At 39.5% G+C, this 22,794-nt stretch overlaps 1 protein-coding gene across 1 annotated transcript in view; it reads left to right on the forward strand.

The window, feature by feature from the left end:
• Positions 1-22,794, forward strand: part of grid1b (glutamate receptor, ionotropic, delta 1b) — a 739,432-nt gene that overhangs the window by 393,155 nt on the left and 323,483 nt on the right. Inside the window, 1 exon segment of the mRNA XM_051939963.1 lies at positions 21,109-21,393. Within this exon segment, the coding sequence (XP_051795923.1) occupies positions 21,109-21,393 (285 nt within the window).

Here is a 22,794-nt window from a genome sequence, read left to right on the forward strand (position 1 = left end):
CAGGTTAAAAAACCAACAATAACATCACCTCTGAAGCTGAATAATTCACACAAACATGCATTATACAACATGTTTCTGACCTCTGAGCAGCTGCAAGAAGCCAGGAAGCCTCCCCAGGGAGCGTTTGTCTGCGGTAAGCGGCGAACGAAACCGACACGATACGACAAGTACTACTACACAAACACAGTGGTAGTACACGGGTACTACTACACACACACAGCGGTAGTACATGGGTACTACTACACAAACACAGTGGTAGTACATGGGTACTACTACACAAACACAGTGGTAGTACACGGGTACTACTACACAAACACAGTGGTAGTACACAGGTACTACTACACAAACACAGTGGTAGTACACAGGTACTACTACACAAACACAGTGGTAGTACATGGGTACTACTACACAAACACAGTGGTAGTACACAGGTACTACTACACAAACACAGCGGTAGTACACGGGTACTACTACACAAACACAGCGGTAGTACACGGGTACTACTACACAAACACAGTGGTAGTACACGGGTACTACTACACAAACACAGCGGTAGTACACAGGTACTACTACACAAACACAGCGGTAGTACACAGGTACTACTACACAAACACAGTGGTAGTACATGGGTACTACTACACAAACACAGTGGTAGTACACGGGTACTACTACACAAACACAGTGGTAGTACACAGGTACTACTACACAAACACAGTGGTAGTACATGGGTACTACTACACAAACACAGTGGTAGTACACGGGTACTACTACACAAACACAGTGGTAGTACACAGGTACTACTACACAAACACAGTGGTAGTACATGGGTACTACTACACAAACACAGTGGTAGTACACAGGTACTACTACACAAACACAGCGGTAGTACACGGGTACTACACACAAACACAGTGGTAGTACACGGGTACTACTACACAAACACAGTGGTAGTACATGGGTACTACTACACAAACACAGTGGTAGTACACGGGTACTACTACACAAACACAGTGGTAGTACACAGGTACTACTACACAAACACAGTGGTAGTACATGGGTACTACTACACAAACACAGTGGTAGTACACGGGTACTACTACACAAACACAGCGGTAGTACACGGGTACTACTACACAAACACAGTGGTAGTACATGGGTACTACTACACAAACACAGTGGTAGTACACAGGTACTACTACACAAACACAGCGGTAGTACACGGGTACTACTACACAAACACAGTGGTAGTACATGGGTACTACTACACAAACACAGCGGTAGTACACGGGTACTACTACACAAACACAGCGGTAGTACACAGGTACTACTACACAAACACAGCGGTAGTACACGGGTACTATTACACAAACACAGCGGTAGTACACAGGTACTACTACACAAACACAGCGGTAGTACACGGGTACTACTACACAAACACAGCGGTAGTACACGGGTACTACTACACAAACACAGCGGTAGTACACAGGTACTACTACACAAACACAGCGGTAGTACACAGGTACTACTACACAAACACAGCGGTAGTACACGGGTACTACTACACAAACACAGCGGTAGTACACAGGTACTACTACACAAACACAGCGGTAGTACACGGGTACTACTACACAAACACAGTGGTAGTACACGGGTACTACTACACAAACACAGCGGTAGTACACAGGTACTACTACACAAACACAGCGGTAGTACACAGGTACTACTACACAAACACAGCGGTAGTACACGGGTACTACTACACAAACACAGTGGTAGTACACGGGTACTACTACACAAACACAGCGGTAGTACACGGGTACTACTACACAAACACAGTGGTAGTACACAGGTACTACTACACAAACACAGCGGTAGTACACAGGTACTACTACACAAACACAGTGGTAGTACACAGGTACTACTACACAAACACAGTGGTAGTACACGGGTACTACTACACAAACACAGTGGTAGTACACGGGTACTATTACACAAACACAGTGGTAGTACACGGGTACTACTACACAAACACAGTGGTAGTACACGGGTACTACTACACAAACACAGCGGTAGTACACAGGTACTACTACACAAACACAGCGGTAGTACACGGGTACTACTACACAAACACAGCGGTAGTACACAGGTACTACTACACAAACACAGTGGTAGTACACAGGTACTACTACACAAACACAGCGGTAGTACACGGGTACTACTACACAAACACAGTGGTAGTACACGGGTACTATTACACAAACACAGTGGTAGTACACCGGTACTACTACACAAACACAGCGGTAGTACACGGGTACTATTACACAAACACAGTGGTAGTACACGGGTACTATTACACAAACACAGTGGTAGTACACGGGTACTACTACACAAACACAGTGGTAGTACACGGGTACTACTACACAAACACAGCGGTAGTACACGGGTACTACTACACAAACACAGTGGTAGTACACGGGTACTATTACACAAACACAGTGGTAGTACACGGGTACTACTACACAAACACAGTGGTAGTACACGGGTACTACTACACAAACACAGCGGTAGTACACGGGTACTATTACACAAACACAGTGGTAGTACACGGGTACTATTACACAAACACAGTGGTAGTACACGGGTACTATTACACAAACACAGTGGTAGTACACAGGTACTACTACACAAACACAGTGGTAGTACACGGGTACTATTACACAAACACAGTGGTAGTACACAGGTACTACACACGGGTTCGCCGATGAAACTCCATCTGCAGCCTCTCAGTAGCAGTAAGTGAAGGAGAAACATGGCGTCAGAGATGAGCTGAGATGGAGGTTGGATAGCGCTAATGGCGTTGTTTGTTCGCAGTGCGTTAGCTCCGTCCAGGCCTGAAACTCATCACTGATCACAGACGCCTTCATTCAGCCAGCCGCCGACCGATACCGCTGATATTTATCGGCTGGAGGCGCCGCCGGCTGATGTTCGGTGACAGTATTTATTTAAATGAAGTGTTTACGTCGGCGCAGGAGATTAAAACTCTGCAGTGAAGCCGAGCTAATAAGTCAGCAGCTCTTTATTATGCAGCAACACAATAGGATGTTTGAATAAAGAACTTTAAATGACAAGAATCTGTTAGAGCAGCTAAATAAACAAGGGAGGCTCTGACAGATGATGGATTATATCAGATCATTTACCATGTGTCTGCTGTCTTTATGCAACAAAGTTAATACAAATATTAAAACATGAAGATAAAACAGTTTCTACAGTAAACACCTCAGGCAACCAAAACATAAGCATTTTTTATGGTTGTCTGTTGTCTGTTTCACTGCTGGTAAACTGACTGACAGGCTGTTCCAGGTATTTATTCTGACTGCAAATTCCATTTTTGGTTGCATCATGATGAAAGACTCATATGACTGTGGTTGTAAATGTGGTGAAACTGCCAGATGAGGAATGACTCAAAGTGTGGGTAGTTGTGAAACTGCCAGGTGAGGGATCTCTGAACCGCATTATTATTTAATATTATTGCCTTTGGTTTAAGTTAGATGTACTGAAATCATTTAGCTCCTCTAAAATTTGCAGTTTACAGTGCTGCAATTTAGTTTTAAAGAAAATCAACTCGAAATTTACAGTCTTTCCAACTTAAACTTTTGTTTTGTTCAAATGTAAATTGTAAAAACCCAATTTTGTTATTACATCTAAGTCAGACACACGTTGCTAAAGGACTAGCAGAGCTATTTCTTGTACTTTTGCTGCAATTAGCAAACCAGCTTAAAGGCTTCAGTTCCAAGTTGATCAAATCCACAAAAGCAAACATGCAGCACAAATTTTACAGCGTAGGAATGGAGTTTTGTGGAGACACGGTTGAGCAACTCGATGTGGGATTTTCAAAGTCTGACTTTAGCTAACAACACGACCCATCCTCTGGTGCCACCATCCGGCAGAATAATCCAAGAATAAATCATATTTCTTGACTTTTTCACCATTTTAGATTTGCAATGACCACTGGAGCCTGGCAGGCCTTGATTCCTGGCGTTTCTGTCCCTATTAAAACTGCATTCAGATTCTTGTATATTCATGGGGCTGCTCATCCGGTCTGGCTGGTTGGAGGCTGAGGCCTGGGGATCGTCTGCCATAATAAAGTCAGGGTCTGCAGCCTTATTAGCTTTACAGGTCGTTCATTTCTTCCCCTTATTAACACTCGCATTGTCTCGCTGCAGCCGAGCACCGGGGGCCGGCGTTGCAGCGGAGAGCAGGGTGTTATGGGTAATGGGGCTACAGATCCGCAGAGATAGATCGTTTAATTAAGCATGAGAGAAATTAAGACCCCGTCGGCCTCGAGGTGAAAAATGAGCTGCGAGGGCGGCAGGAGGGACGGAGGTGATGAAGAGACAAGACGAACAAAGCAGCAGCACCGAGGAATTAAACTGTATTATGCAGAATAAACCAGAGAAGATGGAACCCATAAGAACAATATTATAGAAGTCCACTTAGTGAACACATTCAGGAGGTAATTGAATAAAGCCAGACTGCAGCTTTGTTGTTATAAAACTCAGAGTGAAAAGAGTCAAGGGAGTCATTTTTGACAAGACAAACAGGCCAAGTACACATAAAAAATGAACTACATTCTCAAATTTTGACATTATTTTAACTACAACATAAACATTAGATAGCACATAAAAATAATATCAAAGCTACAGGCATGTTTAGCCAACAGTGGCATGGAATTTAAGCTAACTAGCGAGTGCTAAAACAAGCTAATACAACATAACATTATTAGCTTAACATAAGGTCAGCTGGTTTGTTTGCCAGTTCCACAGCGAGTTAATATTGCAGCACATCATTACCTTTGCACAAATTCAGCTAATTTCTACAGCTAAACATTATTAGCTTAACATAAAGTCAGCTACTTCATCAGCTACTGCTACAGCAAGCTAATGTGGCAAACAGCATTACCAGCCTAGCTTTACCTAAAGTCTGGTAGTTTGTTAGCTAATATCACATCAAGCTAATCTAGCTAGATATTTTCAGCTAGTGCTAGTGCTAAAGCAAGCTAATATAACATATCATTATTAGCTGAGCACAGGGTCAGTTAGTTTGTTAGCTATTGTTACAACAAGCTAATATAGAAGAATATTATCATCTTTTCCTAAAGTGTGGTAGTCTAATAGCTAATGCTATATCAAGCTGATCTAGCTCGATATTTTTAGCTCAATCGAAGTCCCCTAGTTAGCTAGTGCGAAAGCAAGCTAATAGACCACAACACTGTTAGCTTAACATATAATCAGCTAGATGCTAGTGTGGCAGCAAGTTAATATAGCGTAACATTATTAGCTGAACATAAAGTCAGCTACTTTATTAGCTAGTGTTACAACACGCTATTATCGCAGAACATCATTAGCTTTACCTAAAAGTCGGCTAATTTGTTAACTAGTGCTATAGCAAGCTAATATTGCATAACATTATTAGCATAAAGCCAGCTAATTTGTTAGCTGGTCTTACAACAAGCTCATATAGCCACATTATTGATTTACAAAGGTTGGCTAGTGCTATAGAAAGCTAATACAGCATAACATTCTTATTTAACCTAAAGATGGCTAGTTAGCTAGTGCTACAGCAAACTTACAAAGCAGAACACTTTTAGCTTAACATAATCAGCTAATTGTTAGTGTGACAGCAAGTTAATATAGCGTAACATTATTAACCAAACATAAAGCCAGCTAGTTTGTGAGCCAGTGCTACAGCAAATTAAAATAGCTGACATTATTAAATTTACAAAGGTTAGCTAGTTTGTTAACCAGTGCTACAGCAAGCTAATATAACACTAACAAGATTTTTAGACAAATAAAAAGCTTCTTCTTTGGGTAAACAAAACAGGGTAAATGTTTACAATAATAATTAAAAGAATTTGCCATTTTCAGTCTTAATATTAATATTTTTTTCCCTTCAAAATAAGGGCAGATATCTGTAATTTTTAAAAATAGTAAAAAAACAAAGCAAAACACAAAACAAAATGATATAATTTTACAGTCAAACGTGGTAAAAGAATGATGGAGTGGTTGCAAAAATACAGATTTTTGATGTGAATGTTATTTACAGTTTTGGTGTGTTTTTGGTAAATTAATCATTTTTTCCGTTTTTTATTAGCTATCATGTTTCCGTGTTTTTATTAGCTATCATCTGTCATATAAGAAAACAAGAGTTAAAACCTCACAATAGACCAAAATCTCTCATTTTCTGGTTATCAACTAATCGATTTATCAGTTTAGAAACACCTCCAGTATTTGAAAACGCCCCTTATTAGGGCTTAAACCTGTGAGTTTCTTCCTGAAATTTGTTCTTTAATCTCCTTCCTCGGTTCAGTCGGAGGCCGAAGCAAAGCACCGAGCCGGAGGTTTGAATCCCAGCGGAGAAGCCGATCTGAAACTCCCTGAACTCACTTCTAAGGATCCTTTTAGCCCAAAGTACGAGGATGAAACAGACGCTAAGAGAGACGTCAAGTTCAGAAGATCATGTGGAGATAGGAAGCTCAGAGCGAGAGGAAGGAGGACGATGAAAAGCCGAAAGATGAAACGAAACAGGAGGAATCAGGGTGGCGAGGAATCAGACCGAGACGAGGCGAAACAGGCAGGAGATCACAGGAAGATGACCTTCAGTGATCTTCTGTCTCCAGATTATGCAACTCTACGGTGACGCCGGTCTCATCTCTGTTCTGTTGTTCAACGTTCTGCTGCGTTGTGATAAAATCAGGACTCTACAAGTCACTCAGCCACGAGGACGTCAGCTGCAGTGTCAGCAGAACGCAGATTTTAATGCTAATTTCTGGCTGATAAGCTTCTTACAAAGCTGCAGATTCATAATCCTCATTATCTGCTCACACCTGAGTCAGTTACAGACATAAATACCCAGAAAAATCACCCAAAAAACATCCAGTTCTTACTCTATATGAACATTTTTAGCAATAGCTGAGCTCTATGGAGTAAAAAATTATCACACTGTGACTTGCTGAACACAGGATGTGGTATGTGCTGTGCTGAATTAGGTCAAAATAAGGCGAGTTTTCAAAACGTCCAGCGAGACGATGTCTGCGTCCACTCAAACAGGAAGCTTTTAGTTTGATGGGAACACTTCAGCAGTGAAGGTGTGTTTGTCCCCGGCTAACTAGCAAACAATAGCATTAGCCTTGCTAGCACAAAGGCTTTCCTCTCCAAGTCTAGAAATATCTGTGGTGAATAAATTTACCCAAATGCAGCCTGGTGCTTCACCCTGCACAGCGACCTGCCATTGTTGTACAGCGGTGAAATGGTTGTTAAACTGCCTGGTGAGGGAAATGAAGGCTAAACTGTCACATGAGGGATGACTCGATGGCAATGATAGCTAAACTGCCAGGTGAGAGATGACCGAAGGTGTCAATGGTTGTAAAACTGCTAGCTAAAGGATGAATCTAGGTGGAAATAGTTGTGAAAACATAAAGTGTGGGATGTCTCAAGGTGTGAATGATCGCTAAAAAATGACTAGCTAAAGAATGACTAGCTAAAGAATGACTTGAGATGTAATTAATGTTGAAACTGCCAGGTGAGGGATGACTCAAGGTGTGAGTAGTAATAGAACTTCCTGGCAAGGAATAACTTCGTGTGTTAATTGTTGTGAAACTTCCAGGTGGGGCTTGCTCCAGGTGTTAATGGTGGTGAAACTGCCTGCTGAGGTATGAATAAAGACATTCATGGTTGTAAAGCTGCTAGCTAAAACAGGACTCCAGGTGGAAAAGCTGTGAAACTGTCAGGTGAGGGATGGTTTAATCATGAGTAGTTGTAAAACTGTTAGCTCAAGTATGATTTGAGGTTTGAATGCTTGGTGAGGGATGACTCAAGCTATGAATATTTGTGAAACTGCCAGGTGAGGGATAAATCAGTACATAAATGGTTGTAAAACTGCTAGCTAAATGATGATTCCAGGTAGATATAGTTGTGAAACTACCAAGTGAGGGATTACTCAAGACATTAATGGTTGTAAAACTACTAGCTAAAAGATGACTCCAGTAACTTTAAGGTGAGGGACCTCTAAACTGCATTATAATGTAATATTATTGCCACTGATTCAAGTTAGATGTACTGAAGTCATTTAATTCCTCTGAAATGAGCAGTTTATGGTGCTGTAACTTAGTTTCAAGGAAAGTCAACTTGACATTTACAGTCTTTTCAATTTAAATTTTTGTTTTATCTAAATGTAAAATATAAGAACACAATTTTGTCATTAGCGATGTCAGACACACAATGCTAAAGGACTAGCCGAGCTAATTTTCACACTTTTGCTGAGATAAAAAGGACAGAATCCGCAAATACACTTTTTGCAGTATAGGAATGGAGTTTTGTGGTTGAGAGAAGATCATCTGTCAAGTTTCTCTTCATGTGCGTGAAGCACCTCAATGTAGGATTTTAAAACATCCAGTCTGACTTTAGCTAACAACACGACCCTTCCTCTGGTACCTCTGAACCAACTTTCACGTCTGTACAGTGTCTTTTCAAGCTAAATAATTGCTGTTTAATGCCTAGCTCCATTATAAATTAAAGTGATGATATTGCTGCAGAGATGAGGACTTTTTGAATACATTGATACTAAATATGTCCATATTTATTGATGCAGTGTGCACAGGGAAACTGGAATATGGTAAAAAGAAGAAACTGCAGTGCCTTGAGATGGTTAATTCAATTAAAAATGGAGCCAGTGGGTGTTTCTGTGGCTCTCAGTATCACAAAACAAATCCTCAGTCATTACAAAACACTTTGCATTCATATCTTAAAGAAAATACTGTGTTTGTTGGGGATTTCTGGCCGACGGCGGAGGACGAACAGTAATTAAGAGTCAGTGAATCCCCTCATCTGGCTGCTTTGTCTCGTGCCACTGATCTGTTCAATAAGTCGCGCTAATCCTTTTGTTTTGTTCTGCCGGCCTGGCGATCCGTTTCCTCCGCCATCGATTAGCTGTGCCTGCCCGGCCTCGGCGCCACACATCACCGAATCTCATTTCCGTCCTCATTGTGCCGCCGCGACACGAAAACAATCCAGCTGGCATCTTAATTCTGAGGAGGTGGAGGTGAGATTAGAGGTTCTGCAGGTGATCTGATGGATCTGGAGAGAAAAACAGGGTTATTTTCATAATTACAGGAAATAAAGCACAACAGCTGAGGCTGTGGAGACTTTTAGAAGACAGGACACCGGAAAAAAACGTGCTTTTAACTGTTATCTTTATCAACAATTTACAGATTTTTACTGGTTTGTTAAACTACTGATGAACTTTTAAAATCACATAACGTTACAGCATTTTATTGTATATAAAGTCAGCAAACATGCAGATTTTCTTTACAAATATTTGATGTTGTTCTTTTAGATGTTGACTGTAAAATTATGCATTTTATTTATTTAGATTTACTGTTTTAAAATTAGCAAAAATTCAAATTATTTCACAGATATTTATTGTTACTTAAAAAACAGAATGTCTGTTTAGGAGTGTAAAAGGTTTGAATAAATCTTTTTGACATTTACAGATTTTACATGAAAAAATGTATTAATTTACATGTTCACTGTAAAAAATCTAAACAGTGAACAATGTCAGCATTAAAATAAATTTTTATCCAACGGTTTATCATAATATTACAATATTTTATTGTTTTTAAATCATCAAAAAGTGCATTTTTCTGTCAGATATTTGATGTTATGTAAAAAAATACATTTCAGGATTGAAGAATGGTCAGTATTTTTTAAATCATTTTACAGAATTTCCCTGTTTTGTCAGACAACAGATAATCACTCGTAAATTTACTAAAAATGCAAAATTTATTTACATGCTAACTATTAAAAAAGTCCTAATCAAGAGTCTGTATTTTTTACAAATCAGAATTTGTTCTTTTAATTTAATATAATAATTATCCATTTATATTGAATAACAATTTATTTCATATTTTTCACATTTTGATGTTTTATTTATTTTAATGCTCTAAATGTTAGATTATTGTCATAACACCAGAAAAACTTAAATAATAATAATAATAATAATTATAATAAAAACAACAATAATTAGTATTTTGTTAATTTTATAAGTTTAAGTACTTAATTGATAACAATTTATTCATATAATTCAGAATTTGTTCCCCAAAAAGGGTTAGTAAGGGTTAATCATTAAAAAATAACAATTTAAATCAAAAGATAATCGTAAATTAATTTAATATATACTTCATTTATTTACTAATAATACACATAAGCTGGTGAATCTTGATGAATCCTGAAACTTTTCTTTGCTTTTCTTCATAAATGTGCTCAGACTGCATCACATATTGTGTTGCTGCTTTCTACTCCTGAATAATCTGCATTAAAACTGTGTGTTATAGAGAATCAGCTTGTGTCACTAGTGTGTAAAATAACATCAAAAATGTACTGGATCCTGGAATAATTTGAGTGTGAGGGGTATCATCTGACATAGAGGGGCAAAAAATAGGCTAAATATTACCCTGGAGGGGCATAAAGCAGGTTAGCATCACGTTTCTGTCATAGCACTGAGCATGTGCAGATATTTTCCTCGTTTACACGTCTGCAGCTGTAAATACTTGATTGAAACTGGATTGTAATCCTTTTCTTCTGCTTCTGCATCACATTTGAGTGAATAAAACTGTGAATCAGTCAGAGCTGGGAGTGTTTAGTTTCAGCGAACTCGTTCAGAAGCGATTTATCGCTGAAGAATCTGCAGTAATCATCTGCCAGGCGGCCGACAGCCATCTTTGTCTTCTCCTCTTTGTCTGAAGAGTCGTAAACGTCGCTCAGCTTCATTTAGCGCTGATGAAGCTGTGACTCGCTGAGGACTCATGAGTCACGTTTCCCTCCAGCAGCTCCTGTGTTCGTCTATTCTTCTGCTAAGGGGTCCGCTGACGACCAATCAGAAGCTCTGATGCAGTGAAACTTTTCCAAAAGGATCCAGAAATGGTGCTAAATGACTCAAAATGACTTATAAGTTGTCCAAAATGAGACAAGTTTTCCAAAATGATCTCCAAAAATTACTTATAAAAGGTCCAACAATACTTGAAACTCAGCAAACAGTCATTTATTTAAAGTCATGCGCTTAAGTGTGTCCCACATTACTCAGAATTGTCTAAAATGATTTGAAACTTGTCCGAATGGATTCAAAGATGGTGCAAAATGACTTGAAGCTTGTCCAAAATGAGACAAGCTCTCCATAATGACCTATAAATGATCCAAAATGACTTGAAACTCATTTAAAATTACTCAAAACCTGTCCGAAATGACTAAAATTGTGGAAAAACAGTGAAGAAACTTTAAACTGGAATCTTTTCCTCTAATCGATTCTATCCGCCTGATAATCGAATCACTGAAGGTAAAACCTAAGAAGCTTCCTTCCTGCTGAGCTGCAGTCCGACCTGAACCTCTGATATTAAACTCTTTTCTGGATTTGCTGCTCCTCCAGGCTCCTTTTAAACACTTAGAGAGTCCTTCTGGAGGTAAATCCACATCCTGACCTCAATCATCGGCAGAGTCTCGCTGATTTATTTTTATTAAACCAAGTCCATGATCCCAATCTTATCTGGTGACAAAAGAAGAAAACCTTTCCTAAATTAACACCAGATTATGCTGTAAATGCTTCAGTGTTCATCAGCTGCACTCGGCTCAGTTCCTCTCGTTATCTCTGGGTTTTGTTGCCTCGTCATGGTTTCTGCTGCTGACGAAGCTTCAGCTCTTCTCCCCCGATGGAGATGAATTCTGCCGACGATCTGAACTCGGGTTGTTCTCGGCTCGGAGACGCTCGGCTCAAGTTCAGCCAAGTTTGACTCATCAAACATTAACCTGCAGCGTCTGGCCAGATGTTCTGCTTCTCTGCTTGTTTTTTAACCCAGGAATCCACCTGCGTGTTGTTTTTGTCACCGCTCACTGAGCTTCTCCTGACCTTTACCTCAAGACAGATCTAACAGGAGACGAAAGCCTTAAACCGGCCATCAGGGGAAAACTCACCTGAAGGGAAATGTGCATCTAAAATAGCTGCAGAAATCCAACAGAGTCATTTTAGCTACATTACACCTAAACTAACCAACTTAAACTCCAACAAAGACTCATATTAGCCATGTTAGACCTAAACTAACCAACCTAAATTCCAACAAAGACTCATATTTACCCACATTACACCTAAACTCACCAACCTAAACTCCAACAAAGACTCATATTAGCCATGTTAGACCTAAACTAACCAACCTAAATTCCAACAAAGACTCATATTAGCCATGTTAGACCTAAACTAACCAACTTAAACTCCAACAAAGACTCATATTAGCCATGTTAGACCTAAACTAACCAACTTAAACTCCAACAAAGACTCATATTAGCCATGTTAGACCTAAACTAACCAACTTAAACTCCAACAAAGACTCATATTTACCCACATTAGACCTAAACTAACCAACTTAAACTCCAACAAAGACTCATATTTACCCACATTAGACCTAAACTAACCAACCTAAACTCCAACAAAGACTCATATTTACCCACATTACACCTAAACTCACCAACCTAAACTCCAACAAAGACTCATATTAGCCATGTTAGACCTAAACTAACCAACTTAAACTCCAACAAAGACTCATATTTACCCACATTACACCTAAACTCACCAACCTAAACTCCAACAAAGACTCATATTAGCCATGTTAGACCTAAACTAACCAACTTAAACTCCAACAAAGACTCATATTTACCCACATTACACCTAAACTAACCAACTTAAACTCCAACAAAGACTCATATTTACCCACATTAGACCTAAACTAACCAACTTAAACTCCAACAAAGACTCATATTTACCCACATTACACCTAAACTCACCAACCTAAACTCCAACAAAGACTCATATTAGCCATGTTAGACCTAAACTAACCAATCTAAATTCCAACAAAGACTCATATTAGCTACATTAGACCTAAACTAACCAACCTAAACTCCAACAAAGACTCATATTTACCCACATTACACCTAAACTCACCAACCTAAACTCCAACAAAGACTCATATTAGCCATGTTAGACCTAAACTAACCAATCTAAATTCCAACAAAGACTCATATTTACCCACATTAGACCTAAACTAACCAACTTAAACTCCAACAAAGACTCATATTTACCCACATTAGACCCAAACTAACCAACCTAAACTCCAACAAAGACTCATATTAGCTACATTAGACCTAAACTAACCAACCTAAACTCCAACAAAGACTCATATTTACCCACATTACACCTAAACTCACCAACCTAAACTCCAACAAAGACTCATATTAGCCATGTTAGACCTAAACTAACCAACTTAAACTCCAACAAAGACTCATATTTACCCACATTACACCTAAACTAACCAACCTAAACTCCAACAAAGACTCATATTTACCCACATTACACCTAAACTCACCAACCTAAACTCCAACAAAGACTCATATTAGCCATGTTAGACCTAAACTAACCAACTTAAACTCCAACAAAGACTCATATTTACCCACATTACACCTAAACTCACCAACCTAAACTCCAACAAAGACTCATATTAGCCATGTTAGACCTAAACTAACCAACTTAAACTCCAATAAAGACTCATATTTACCCACATTACACCTAAACTCACCAACCTAAACTCCAACAAAGACTCATATTAGAAATGTTAGACCTAAACTAACCAATCTAAATTCCAACAAAGACTCATATTTACCCACATTAGACCTAAACTAACCAACCTAAACTCCAACAAAGACTCATATTTACCCACATTACACCTAAACTCACCAACCTAAACTCCAACAAAGACTCATATTAGCCATGTTAGACCTAAACTAACCAATCTAAATTCCAACAAAGACTCATATTTACCCACATTAGACCTAAACTAACCAACTTAAACTCCAACAAAGACTCATATTTACCCACATTAGACCCAAACTAACCAACCTAAACTCCAACAAAGACTCATATTAGCTACATTAGACCTAAACTAACCAACCTAAACTCCAACAAAGACTCATATTTACCCACATTACACCTAAACTCACCAACCTAAACTCCAACAAAGACTCATATTAGCCATGTTAGACCTAAACTAACCAACTTAAACTCCAACAAAGACTCATATTTACCCACATTAGACCTAAACTAACCAACCTAAACTCCAACAAAGACTCATATTTACCCACATTAGACCTAAACTCACCAACCTAAACTCCAACAAAGACTCATATTAGCTACATTAGACCTAAACTAACCGACTTGACACCTTCTACAGCCAATCCTGCCTTTTAAAAATACGCTGAACTGCTAAAAGAAACAACTTGAAGCAAAATGTAATTCTGTCCTGAAAAACCTTCCCAAGCATGAATAATCTCTTCATGTTTCTGTTTACACACAGTCAGACAGTTAAAGGTCACTACTCATGGAGACATCATAGCGGTTTTACTGTAGAATGTGTAAAAATAGTTTCAGTCCAGTGTAAAATCACATTCATTTCACAATAAAAGCTGTAAAACTGCAATTAATGTATATATATTTATGCAATTATTGTACAAAGAGCAACAAATTCACTTCTAGGAGGATGAAGGGGTCGAGGTGGGATCAACCAAACACAGGATTTTCATTTTTACCATTGTTTTGTAGTGTTGCTACTTCCTGTTTACCATTTTCAGCCACTGTTTTCTTTCATTTTCAGGAGCTTTTCCCCCTTTTTGTTTCTGCTATTTTAAATAAGTGAAAGCATGTAAGCTAGTTGGTTAAAGATCACAGTTTGGGGTAAAATCCACCAGTTTTCCTTCTTCTCAGGTGCAGATTGAAATTGTTTTCTGTCTCTGTTTTGAATTGCTGTATTCTCTGTTTTTAGTTGTTTTTTTAAGACTGTGTTTCCAGTAGCTTTCAGTCACTGTTTTCGGTTGTTCTTTAGAAGTTTTCTTGAAGGTGCCAGTCATTTCCAGTCGCTCTTATCTGTCATTTTTTAGTTGCTTTTAAGACGCAGTCGCTGTTTTCTGTCTCTGTTTTCGGTCACAATGTTTAGTTGTTGATTTTCAGACACTGTTTTGTGTCACTGTTTTTAGCCTCTGTTTCGTTCGTTTTCTGTTTTTGTTTTCAGTCATTTTGAGTTACTGGTTTCTGTTGTTTATGCAACAGAACTACTTGGTTTAGTTCAGAAAAAGATCATAGTTTGGTTAAAAATACTAAACACAGAGCCCTAGTTGTTTGTTAGTTTCTTGCAACTTTTTTGGGGAAAATAATGAGTTTTCTCCTGCAGAACAACACAATTATCACCAGTTTTTGCACATAAAGGCAGTCTCACACACATTTGTCAGCTAAATATAATTTTACAGACTACAAACGTTGAAAACAACATTAAAATATGTTTACTGGCTTCCAGGTGAACTGAAACTGTTGTTGTCTGCACTTTTAACCTCCTGCTCTGACTTCTGTTGGTTTGATGAAGCTGCTTCAAAGAGAGGAAACCCAGAGAGGACAATTAGCCATTAGCGCCATGCTAACTCAGCACTGTTCTCCTGGAAAACCTTCATATCTGAGGCGCTCTGAGGAGGTGATTGTGGATGTAACGGTCTCAGCAGGAGCTTCCAGGCAGCACTTTGAGATATTACAGACCTGCAGCCGCCTTTGGAGGCCGAACTGGGCAGCTTTGGTAGGAAACCAGTGAGAACAAAGTGTAGAAATACAGAAATATATCGGCTGCATAATGTTATTTGCATCCCTAACGGATAAACGACAATGCTGCTTGTGTTCAGGTGAGAGTCACGTCTTATTCAGGGATAAACAACGTTTTTTTAAGTTGTCAGCAGGCACTATGTAGGGCAGCTTGCAGCAGGGAGCTACTGGCAGATATCAGTAGATTGGTAGCTCCTCTGGACTCTGTGGTGCGTTCAGGAACACATTTTGCAGAGCTGGGAGGAAGCATGGAAACAGGCCTGGAAGCTAGTGGAGTTTAGGAGTCTGGAAACAAAGGAAACGGCCTGAAAGATGGACTGAATGAGGATAGAACTTCAGGTAACGTGATCTGTTGTTGGTTTGTGATGCTAGCTCAGGCATGGGCAAACTACGGCCCCCGGGCCGGGTTGGGCTTTTCAGTTCGGCCCGCGAAATAATTTTGTCAATATTAGAATTGACGAGATTACAGTGAAGACTCCATTCATTTGGCCTTCCCCTGCAGTACACGACGTTTCTGTTGACCCCACTAGATGGCGCGCTCCAGACACAAGTGACCTTTGTTGGTTTATTTTCTCTTCTTCTACTTTGCAACTGCACTGAGCCTTGCCGTAAGAATGAGCGGATCAAAGAAAAGAAAAGTCGACAGTGAGTGTTGAGTGTTTCAGAAGCAGTGGACTACTAAATATTTTTTCGCTGAAGTCCGTTCAAAGGCTGTATGTCTTATTTGCAAAAAAAAAGAACGTTGCGGTCAGAATACAATATCAGCCGGTGTTGTGCCGAGTTTGTGAGATCTGCATGCAGGTGGCGGGAGCCCGCTCCGCTAAAACGGAAACTACGAGACGCCAAATGTTTTTTCCGGCACAGTACTTCTTGATAATGAAAAGATGCTACATGAAAGCTTGGATTTCTTCGTATTACAGTCTGTTAGATATGTTGAAGCATTTGATTCAGACATATCCAGAAATAAAGTGAGACGAGCAGGTTAGAAATTCAAAATTTAATCCCGAAATGCTGAAAAATATTCCCGAAACTCATTCATTTACAGTAAAGAGGGGATACATCATTCCACGTTTATGTAATTCACATGGTTTGATTTAAAAAAAAAAGATCTCTAATGTGTTTTGTATTATTTGATCTAAAAATGTCCAGAACTGCAATTACAAGGTGGATGCATTATTCAGCAGGACACGCTTTGGATCTGCAGAGATTTGCACCCCCTGTTTTTTGGGGCCATATAAGTTCCACATGTATGTAATTCACATGGTTTGATTTAAAAAAAACACATCTCTAATGTACAGACCCTTTCCAAAAAAATGGAATATCATGGAAAAGTTTTTTTGTTTCCATAATTCCATTCAAAAAGTGAAACTTTCATAGATTATAGATTCAGGGCCCACAATTCAAATGATTTCAAGTATTTATTGGTTTATTTTTATATAATTTGGGCTTCCAGCTCATAAAACCCACAAAAACAGGAATTCAAAAAATTAGAATACTGTGAAGAAATCTGCCCAAATTTTGCAGGGCATGAATGTTTTAAACTGAGTGTCACACAGTTATCGTCTACTAAACTCAGAGCACCTGCACAGGTTTCCCCAGCTGTCATTAAATCGCTTCAGTTTGGGTCAATATAAGGTGAAGGAGGAAAACCCTGGGCTGGATGTGATTTTCCTACACTGCATAATCCATCAGGAAGCGCTCTGGAAGTCTGTTTTGCATCTTGGTCATGTCGTGAAGCCAGTCGTAAAACTCGTTAACTTTATAGGAGCCAGAGGGCTTCAGCATCGTCAGTTCATTAAGTTAGGGTGACCATATTCTGTTTCTCTGAAAAGAAGACACACTTCCAGCTCGCGCGCAAAAAAAATTCTGTTCCCACCCCATTTTTAGGGGTTTTCTGTGGGTCAGGGGGCTTTGTGTGCTTCTAACTCAGTTAAACAGATATTCTGAATTCTCCAGAAAAGAACACTTTACCTGGATATACAGAAAAATAGCCCAAAACACTAAAATATTGATTAATTTAAAGCAATTCTCCTAAACAATATAATCAGTCACATACAAATATGGCCTGCTCTAGTCTTTAATAGTTATTGACTCAAGTTGTGTAGGAACACATGTATTCAGATGTTTAACAAAATAAGAAATAATCATCTCTCTTAAGTCTGACATTTACACCTTAGTTAGGAAAAGTGAAGTAGAGTACCATTCTTCAAAATAACCTCCCAATTATCAATTATGTAAAAATAGAAATAATGCCTCAAAATATTAAACAAAAAGAAAAAAGAGAGGTAGCCTATTCTTCAATGTTCAGTTAGCCCATTCTTCAAAATAATGTGTCTAATGGCAAATTTAAAAAATATAGAAATAATGCCTCAAGTCAACAGTCCTTTTTTCCTTCTTTTTCCTTTTCTTATTAGCTACAGAGACTACAGAGTCCCAGCTTTGCAGACTGTACATTCTGCCTCCCATTTGACACGACCCGGACGAAAACAGGGGTACTTTTTTTGCATTTCATCAGTGAAATGACATTTGCGTTTCAGCATTTTCTTTCTGTTCGAGTGTTCTCTCGCAGTGTGCCTACCTGCCTGTCAGCCTGCGAGGAATGAGTGAGTGTGGAGCGCCTCTGTACTGCTTTGTGAATGATTAATACATGTTCCGGGGTTTGGCTCAAACTCCGCCTCTCAGAGCGTGTTTCCAAAGGAACCATTCAACGTGAATGATAAATACACTGGTCTGTGACGCGCTCAAGCTAAGCAAGATCAGAAACCCGGACATTTGAAGGACTTTATAAACGCTGGCCGGACAGGCCGGACAGCGTCTCAAAAGAGGACATGTCCGGGCAAAAGAGGACGTATGGTCACCCTAACTGATGCTGATCACCAGGACTTGCTTTACCACTCTCATGTCCACTGGTTAAGTTTGGGGAAAGTATGTCAGCCAGTGTGGAGCTCAAAGGCTAGATCAGCTCATTTTTGGAGTTAATCGGGAAAACTGATGATTTTCCTGAGCGGGGTGACAGAGATTGGCTCTGTGATGAGCAATGAACACCTCAGATTGATCCTGAGAATTACCACAACCAAACTGACACCAGACTTTGATGTACTGGCAAAAAGGGTGACCAACAGCACGGTTCCACTGAAACTGAATGTGAGTATTCTTTACTTTGTCAGTAATGTCTTTAACGTGTAATTCATATTAGTTTGCACGATCTCCAACCATCTGATGCTGGTCTGGCCCTTCTGTCGAATTTTCAAAGTCAATGTGGTCCCTGAGCCAAAAGGTTTGCCCACCCCTGTGCTAGCTCATGCTAATGGATGGCTTCTGATGATATGTGGTGCTAACAGCGAGTAAAATGCACCTGATTGAGAATTTCTGTCGTCTGTGAGTTGGAAAGAACTCTGGAACTTGTGAATCTGAACAACATTTGTACAGTTTAGATCAGAATGCAGATGTTTGTGGTTGTTTGGATCGTTTGTTGGCATCGGTTGTGATCTCAGACTCATTGTAACCTCTCTCTCTATATATATGTATGTATTTGGCTCTTTTATCTCTTTAAAAGCCAGAGTTTGTCCTCTCGCTGATGTTTAGTTTGCTTTTCACGAGGTCGTCCGCCTCTTTACATTTGCATTTTACTTCTTGCACTTAAATTTGACCCGCTTTGTGTGAGTTTGGCTCTTTTTTATCCACATTTTGCTCATTTACATGCAGACTGAAAAGACTCCTCTCGTTGTGAACTCCCTCTTCCATTTCTTTCTGTGTGGGCTCGGTGTCTTTGATATTTTCTGCTCTTGTGTTTCTAAACTTTGTAGAAACGCTTCCAAGACAGAGATGAAGCCTGGGCTGCCACTGAAACGGCTGTGAAATGTCAATTTTTGGCTTGTTGTGAGTCATTTTGGAGACATTTTGGACAAGTTTTAGGTCTTTTATGTCTAAGTTTTGTATAATTGTGGTCTTTTCTGACAGATTTTGTGTTATTATGGGCATTTTTGTACCTATATGGTCATGTTTTAAGTCTTTTTGAATGCGATTCAGGTCTTTTATGTCTACTTTTAAGCCTTTTTGGAGAAGTATTAGGTATTTTATGTCTAAGCTAAGTCCTTTCGGACAAATTTTAAGTCTTTTATGTCTAAATTTTGCATAATTGTGGTCTTTTTGGACAGATTTTCTATCATTGTGGGCCAGTATGATCATGTTTTAAGTCATTGTGGGCAAGTTTCAGGTCTTTTATGTCTAAATTTAAGTCATTTTGGACATATTTAAGTATTTTATGTCTGCATTTAAGTGTTTTAGGTGTTTTATGCCTAAGTTTAGCATCACTGTAGTCTTTTGGACAGATTTTATGTCATTATGGGCTGTTTTAGAATAGAATAGAATCACTTTATTCATACCCGAAGGGCAATTCAATAATTTTGTGTCAGTGTGATCATGTTTTAAGTCATAATGGACCATTTTAGGTCTTTATGTCTACATTTAGGACTACTGTTCTCTTTTTGGACAGATTTTGTGACATTATGGGCAGTTTTGTGTCAATATGATCATGTTTTAAGTCATTTTGGATGAGTTTTGAGCCAATTTAAACTGATTTTGTGTCATATTGGTCATTATTTTTGTCATTTTGGACAAAACGGAAGTAATCTTGGACAAACTCTGACTTAAATATCTACAGAATGTGGAGCCTCCATTTCTTTCTGTTTTGGTACCTGTAGACAGGGGGATAAACCTTGGACATATTCCAGTTAATCAGAGAAAGTGAGCTTGTTTTTCTTCTTTTTTAGTGGAGAACTTTATATCACAGTGAGTAAAAATGCCACTGTAACCTGGAGTTCAGAGGATTAAATGTAATTTTTCAAGTGGTAGATTTACTTCTGTACGTCATACCGTGTTTTATTCTGTAAGCTCTCTAACCTGGAAGTGTTTTCAAGCTTCATGCATAAATCTGATTATTGTCATTATTATCTGTGTCCATGCTGAGGAGGAGCTCAGTGACAGATTGTGAATGTCTGAGATGGTGTGTGGACGGCCGTGGCATGAATCTGCCAGTCACCCGGCTGAGTTTTAACCCGCATTAACCGTAGATGTGGCCTGTTTAACCAAGCGTGCCGTCTCTCCTGGATCCAGAGACAAAGTACAGGTTTAGGAGTCTAGAAGTAGGTCAGGCTGGAGTAAACAGTGGTGTTACCTGTCAGACGGTTCAGCAGATTTATGATGATGCCACCTCATATCCGGCAGCAGAACGCAGCGAGAGGTCAAGACATCGTTTAGCATCAGAGCAGCTCTGCAGCCTCCCAGCTCCATGCTATTCTTCACTTCCTGTCTTTGTTTCAGTTCCATTTTCTTCAACAAATTATGCTAAAATGAACCTCCCTGTGTGCTCCCCTGCAGCCTGTGAGCTGATGAACCAGGGCATCCTGGCGTTGGTCACCTCCACCGGCTGCGCCTCGGCCAGCGCCCTGCAGTCTCTGACGGACGCCATGCACATCCCTCACCTGTACATCCAGAGGAACAGCGAGGGGTCGCCCCGGACCGCCTGCCGCTTCAACCCCAGCCCTGGAGGACAGCGCTACACGCTGGCCGCCCGGCCGCCCGTCCGCCTCAACGACGTGATGCTGACGCTGGTGGACGAGCTCCGGTGGCAGAAGTTCATCGTGTTCTACGACATCGAATACGGTGAGTCTCCAGAAGGTCTGCAGCCGCCGAGCTGGACGTTCTGGCTTTGCAAAGGCAGATTTTGGTGTGTTTTTGGAGTTTTAAAGGAAAGAAAGTACTGAATGTTTATTTTAGTGGGCAAACTTTGATTTAAACTTTGGCTTTGTTTGATGTTAATGTTGTAGATCCAGTCATTTTGGCACATCTAGATGTGTAGATTTCATGTATGTTGAGTCTCCAGAAGGTCTGCTGCCGCCGAGCTGCACGGTTCTGGTCTTGTAAAGAGAGATATTGGTGGATTCTGGGAGTTTCATAAGAGCTTTGGTGAAAGAAAGTACTGAAGGTTTTGTTTCAGTAGACGAACCTCGAGTTAAACTTTGGTTTTGTTGTGGAACCAGCTATTCTAGCACATCTTGATTTGTGGATTTCAGTTACGTTGAGTCTCCAGAAGGTCTGGAACCGCTGAGCTGGACGGTTCTGAGAGTTTTGTGGATGAAACTCCAGTTAAACTTTGGGTTTTTTGGTGTTAATGGTGTAGAAACGGTCATTTTGTATTTCATTTGTGGATTTCGAGTACGCTGAATCTCCAGAAGGTCTGCGGTCACTGAGCTAGATGGTTCTGGCTTTGTAAAATGAGATTTTGATGGATTCTGGGAGTTTTAATGGAGATCTGGTGAAAGAAAGTACAGAATGTTTGGTGATAGTGGACAAACCTCCAGTTAAACTTTAGTTTTGTTTGGTGTTAATAGTTTTATAACTGCTTGTTTTGCTACATCTGGATCTATGAAAGCTCTTTGTAATGAAGTGGTGAATTCTGGTCTGGTCATGTTGTTATGTTTTGCTTTGCCTGACGATGACATTATCAAGGACCATTTTGAAATGCAGGAAATCTTTAATTGATTGATTTGGTTTGTAAAGATTCACGTCAAAGGTGTTGAAGACGTGTGCAGGGCTTCTGCAGCTACTTTTTTCATGCTAAAACCTTCATGCCTCGCTTTGGATTATAGTGTGAAATCTTTTGGAGTTCCATTTCCTTCTGGTTTTGCCGTGAGATCTGATTTTATTCACTGTGTTTCCCTGCTGTTGATTTGATGCATGCTTTCTCATATTTAAAACAGCTGCTCTAGCATTTGTTATTGTGCATAAACGGTGACATCAGCCACAAGTATTTATAGTCATAATGACATTTGATTGTTTTAAACAGCAAACTGAATTACAGAAGTCTCTAGCTGTCATTTTAGCTGGTCAGAATGACATTGTTGATGTCTCTAATTTAATTTTTTGACATTCAAACTCATGTATGAAACTTTAAAACAGCTCAGTACTTCACTATGTTTGACCAGTAGCTGCACATTTCAGAGGCCTACCAGGCTTCAAAAAGCATTTCTCTAGTATAATTTTAGTCCAGACATCTGAGAAACT

The sequence above is a fragment of the Acanthochromis polyacanthus genome, chromosome 19 (assembly GCF_021347895.1).
Source record: "Acanthochromis polyacanthus isolate Apoly-LR-REF ecotype Palm Island chromosome 19, KAUST_Apoly_ChrSc, whole genome shotgun sequence".
Taxonomy (NCBI): Eukaryota; Metazoa; Chordata; class Actinopteri; family Pomacentridae; genus Acanthochromis; species Acanthochromis polyacanthus.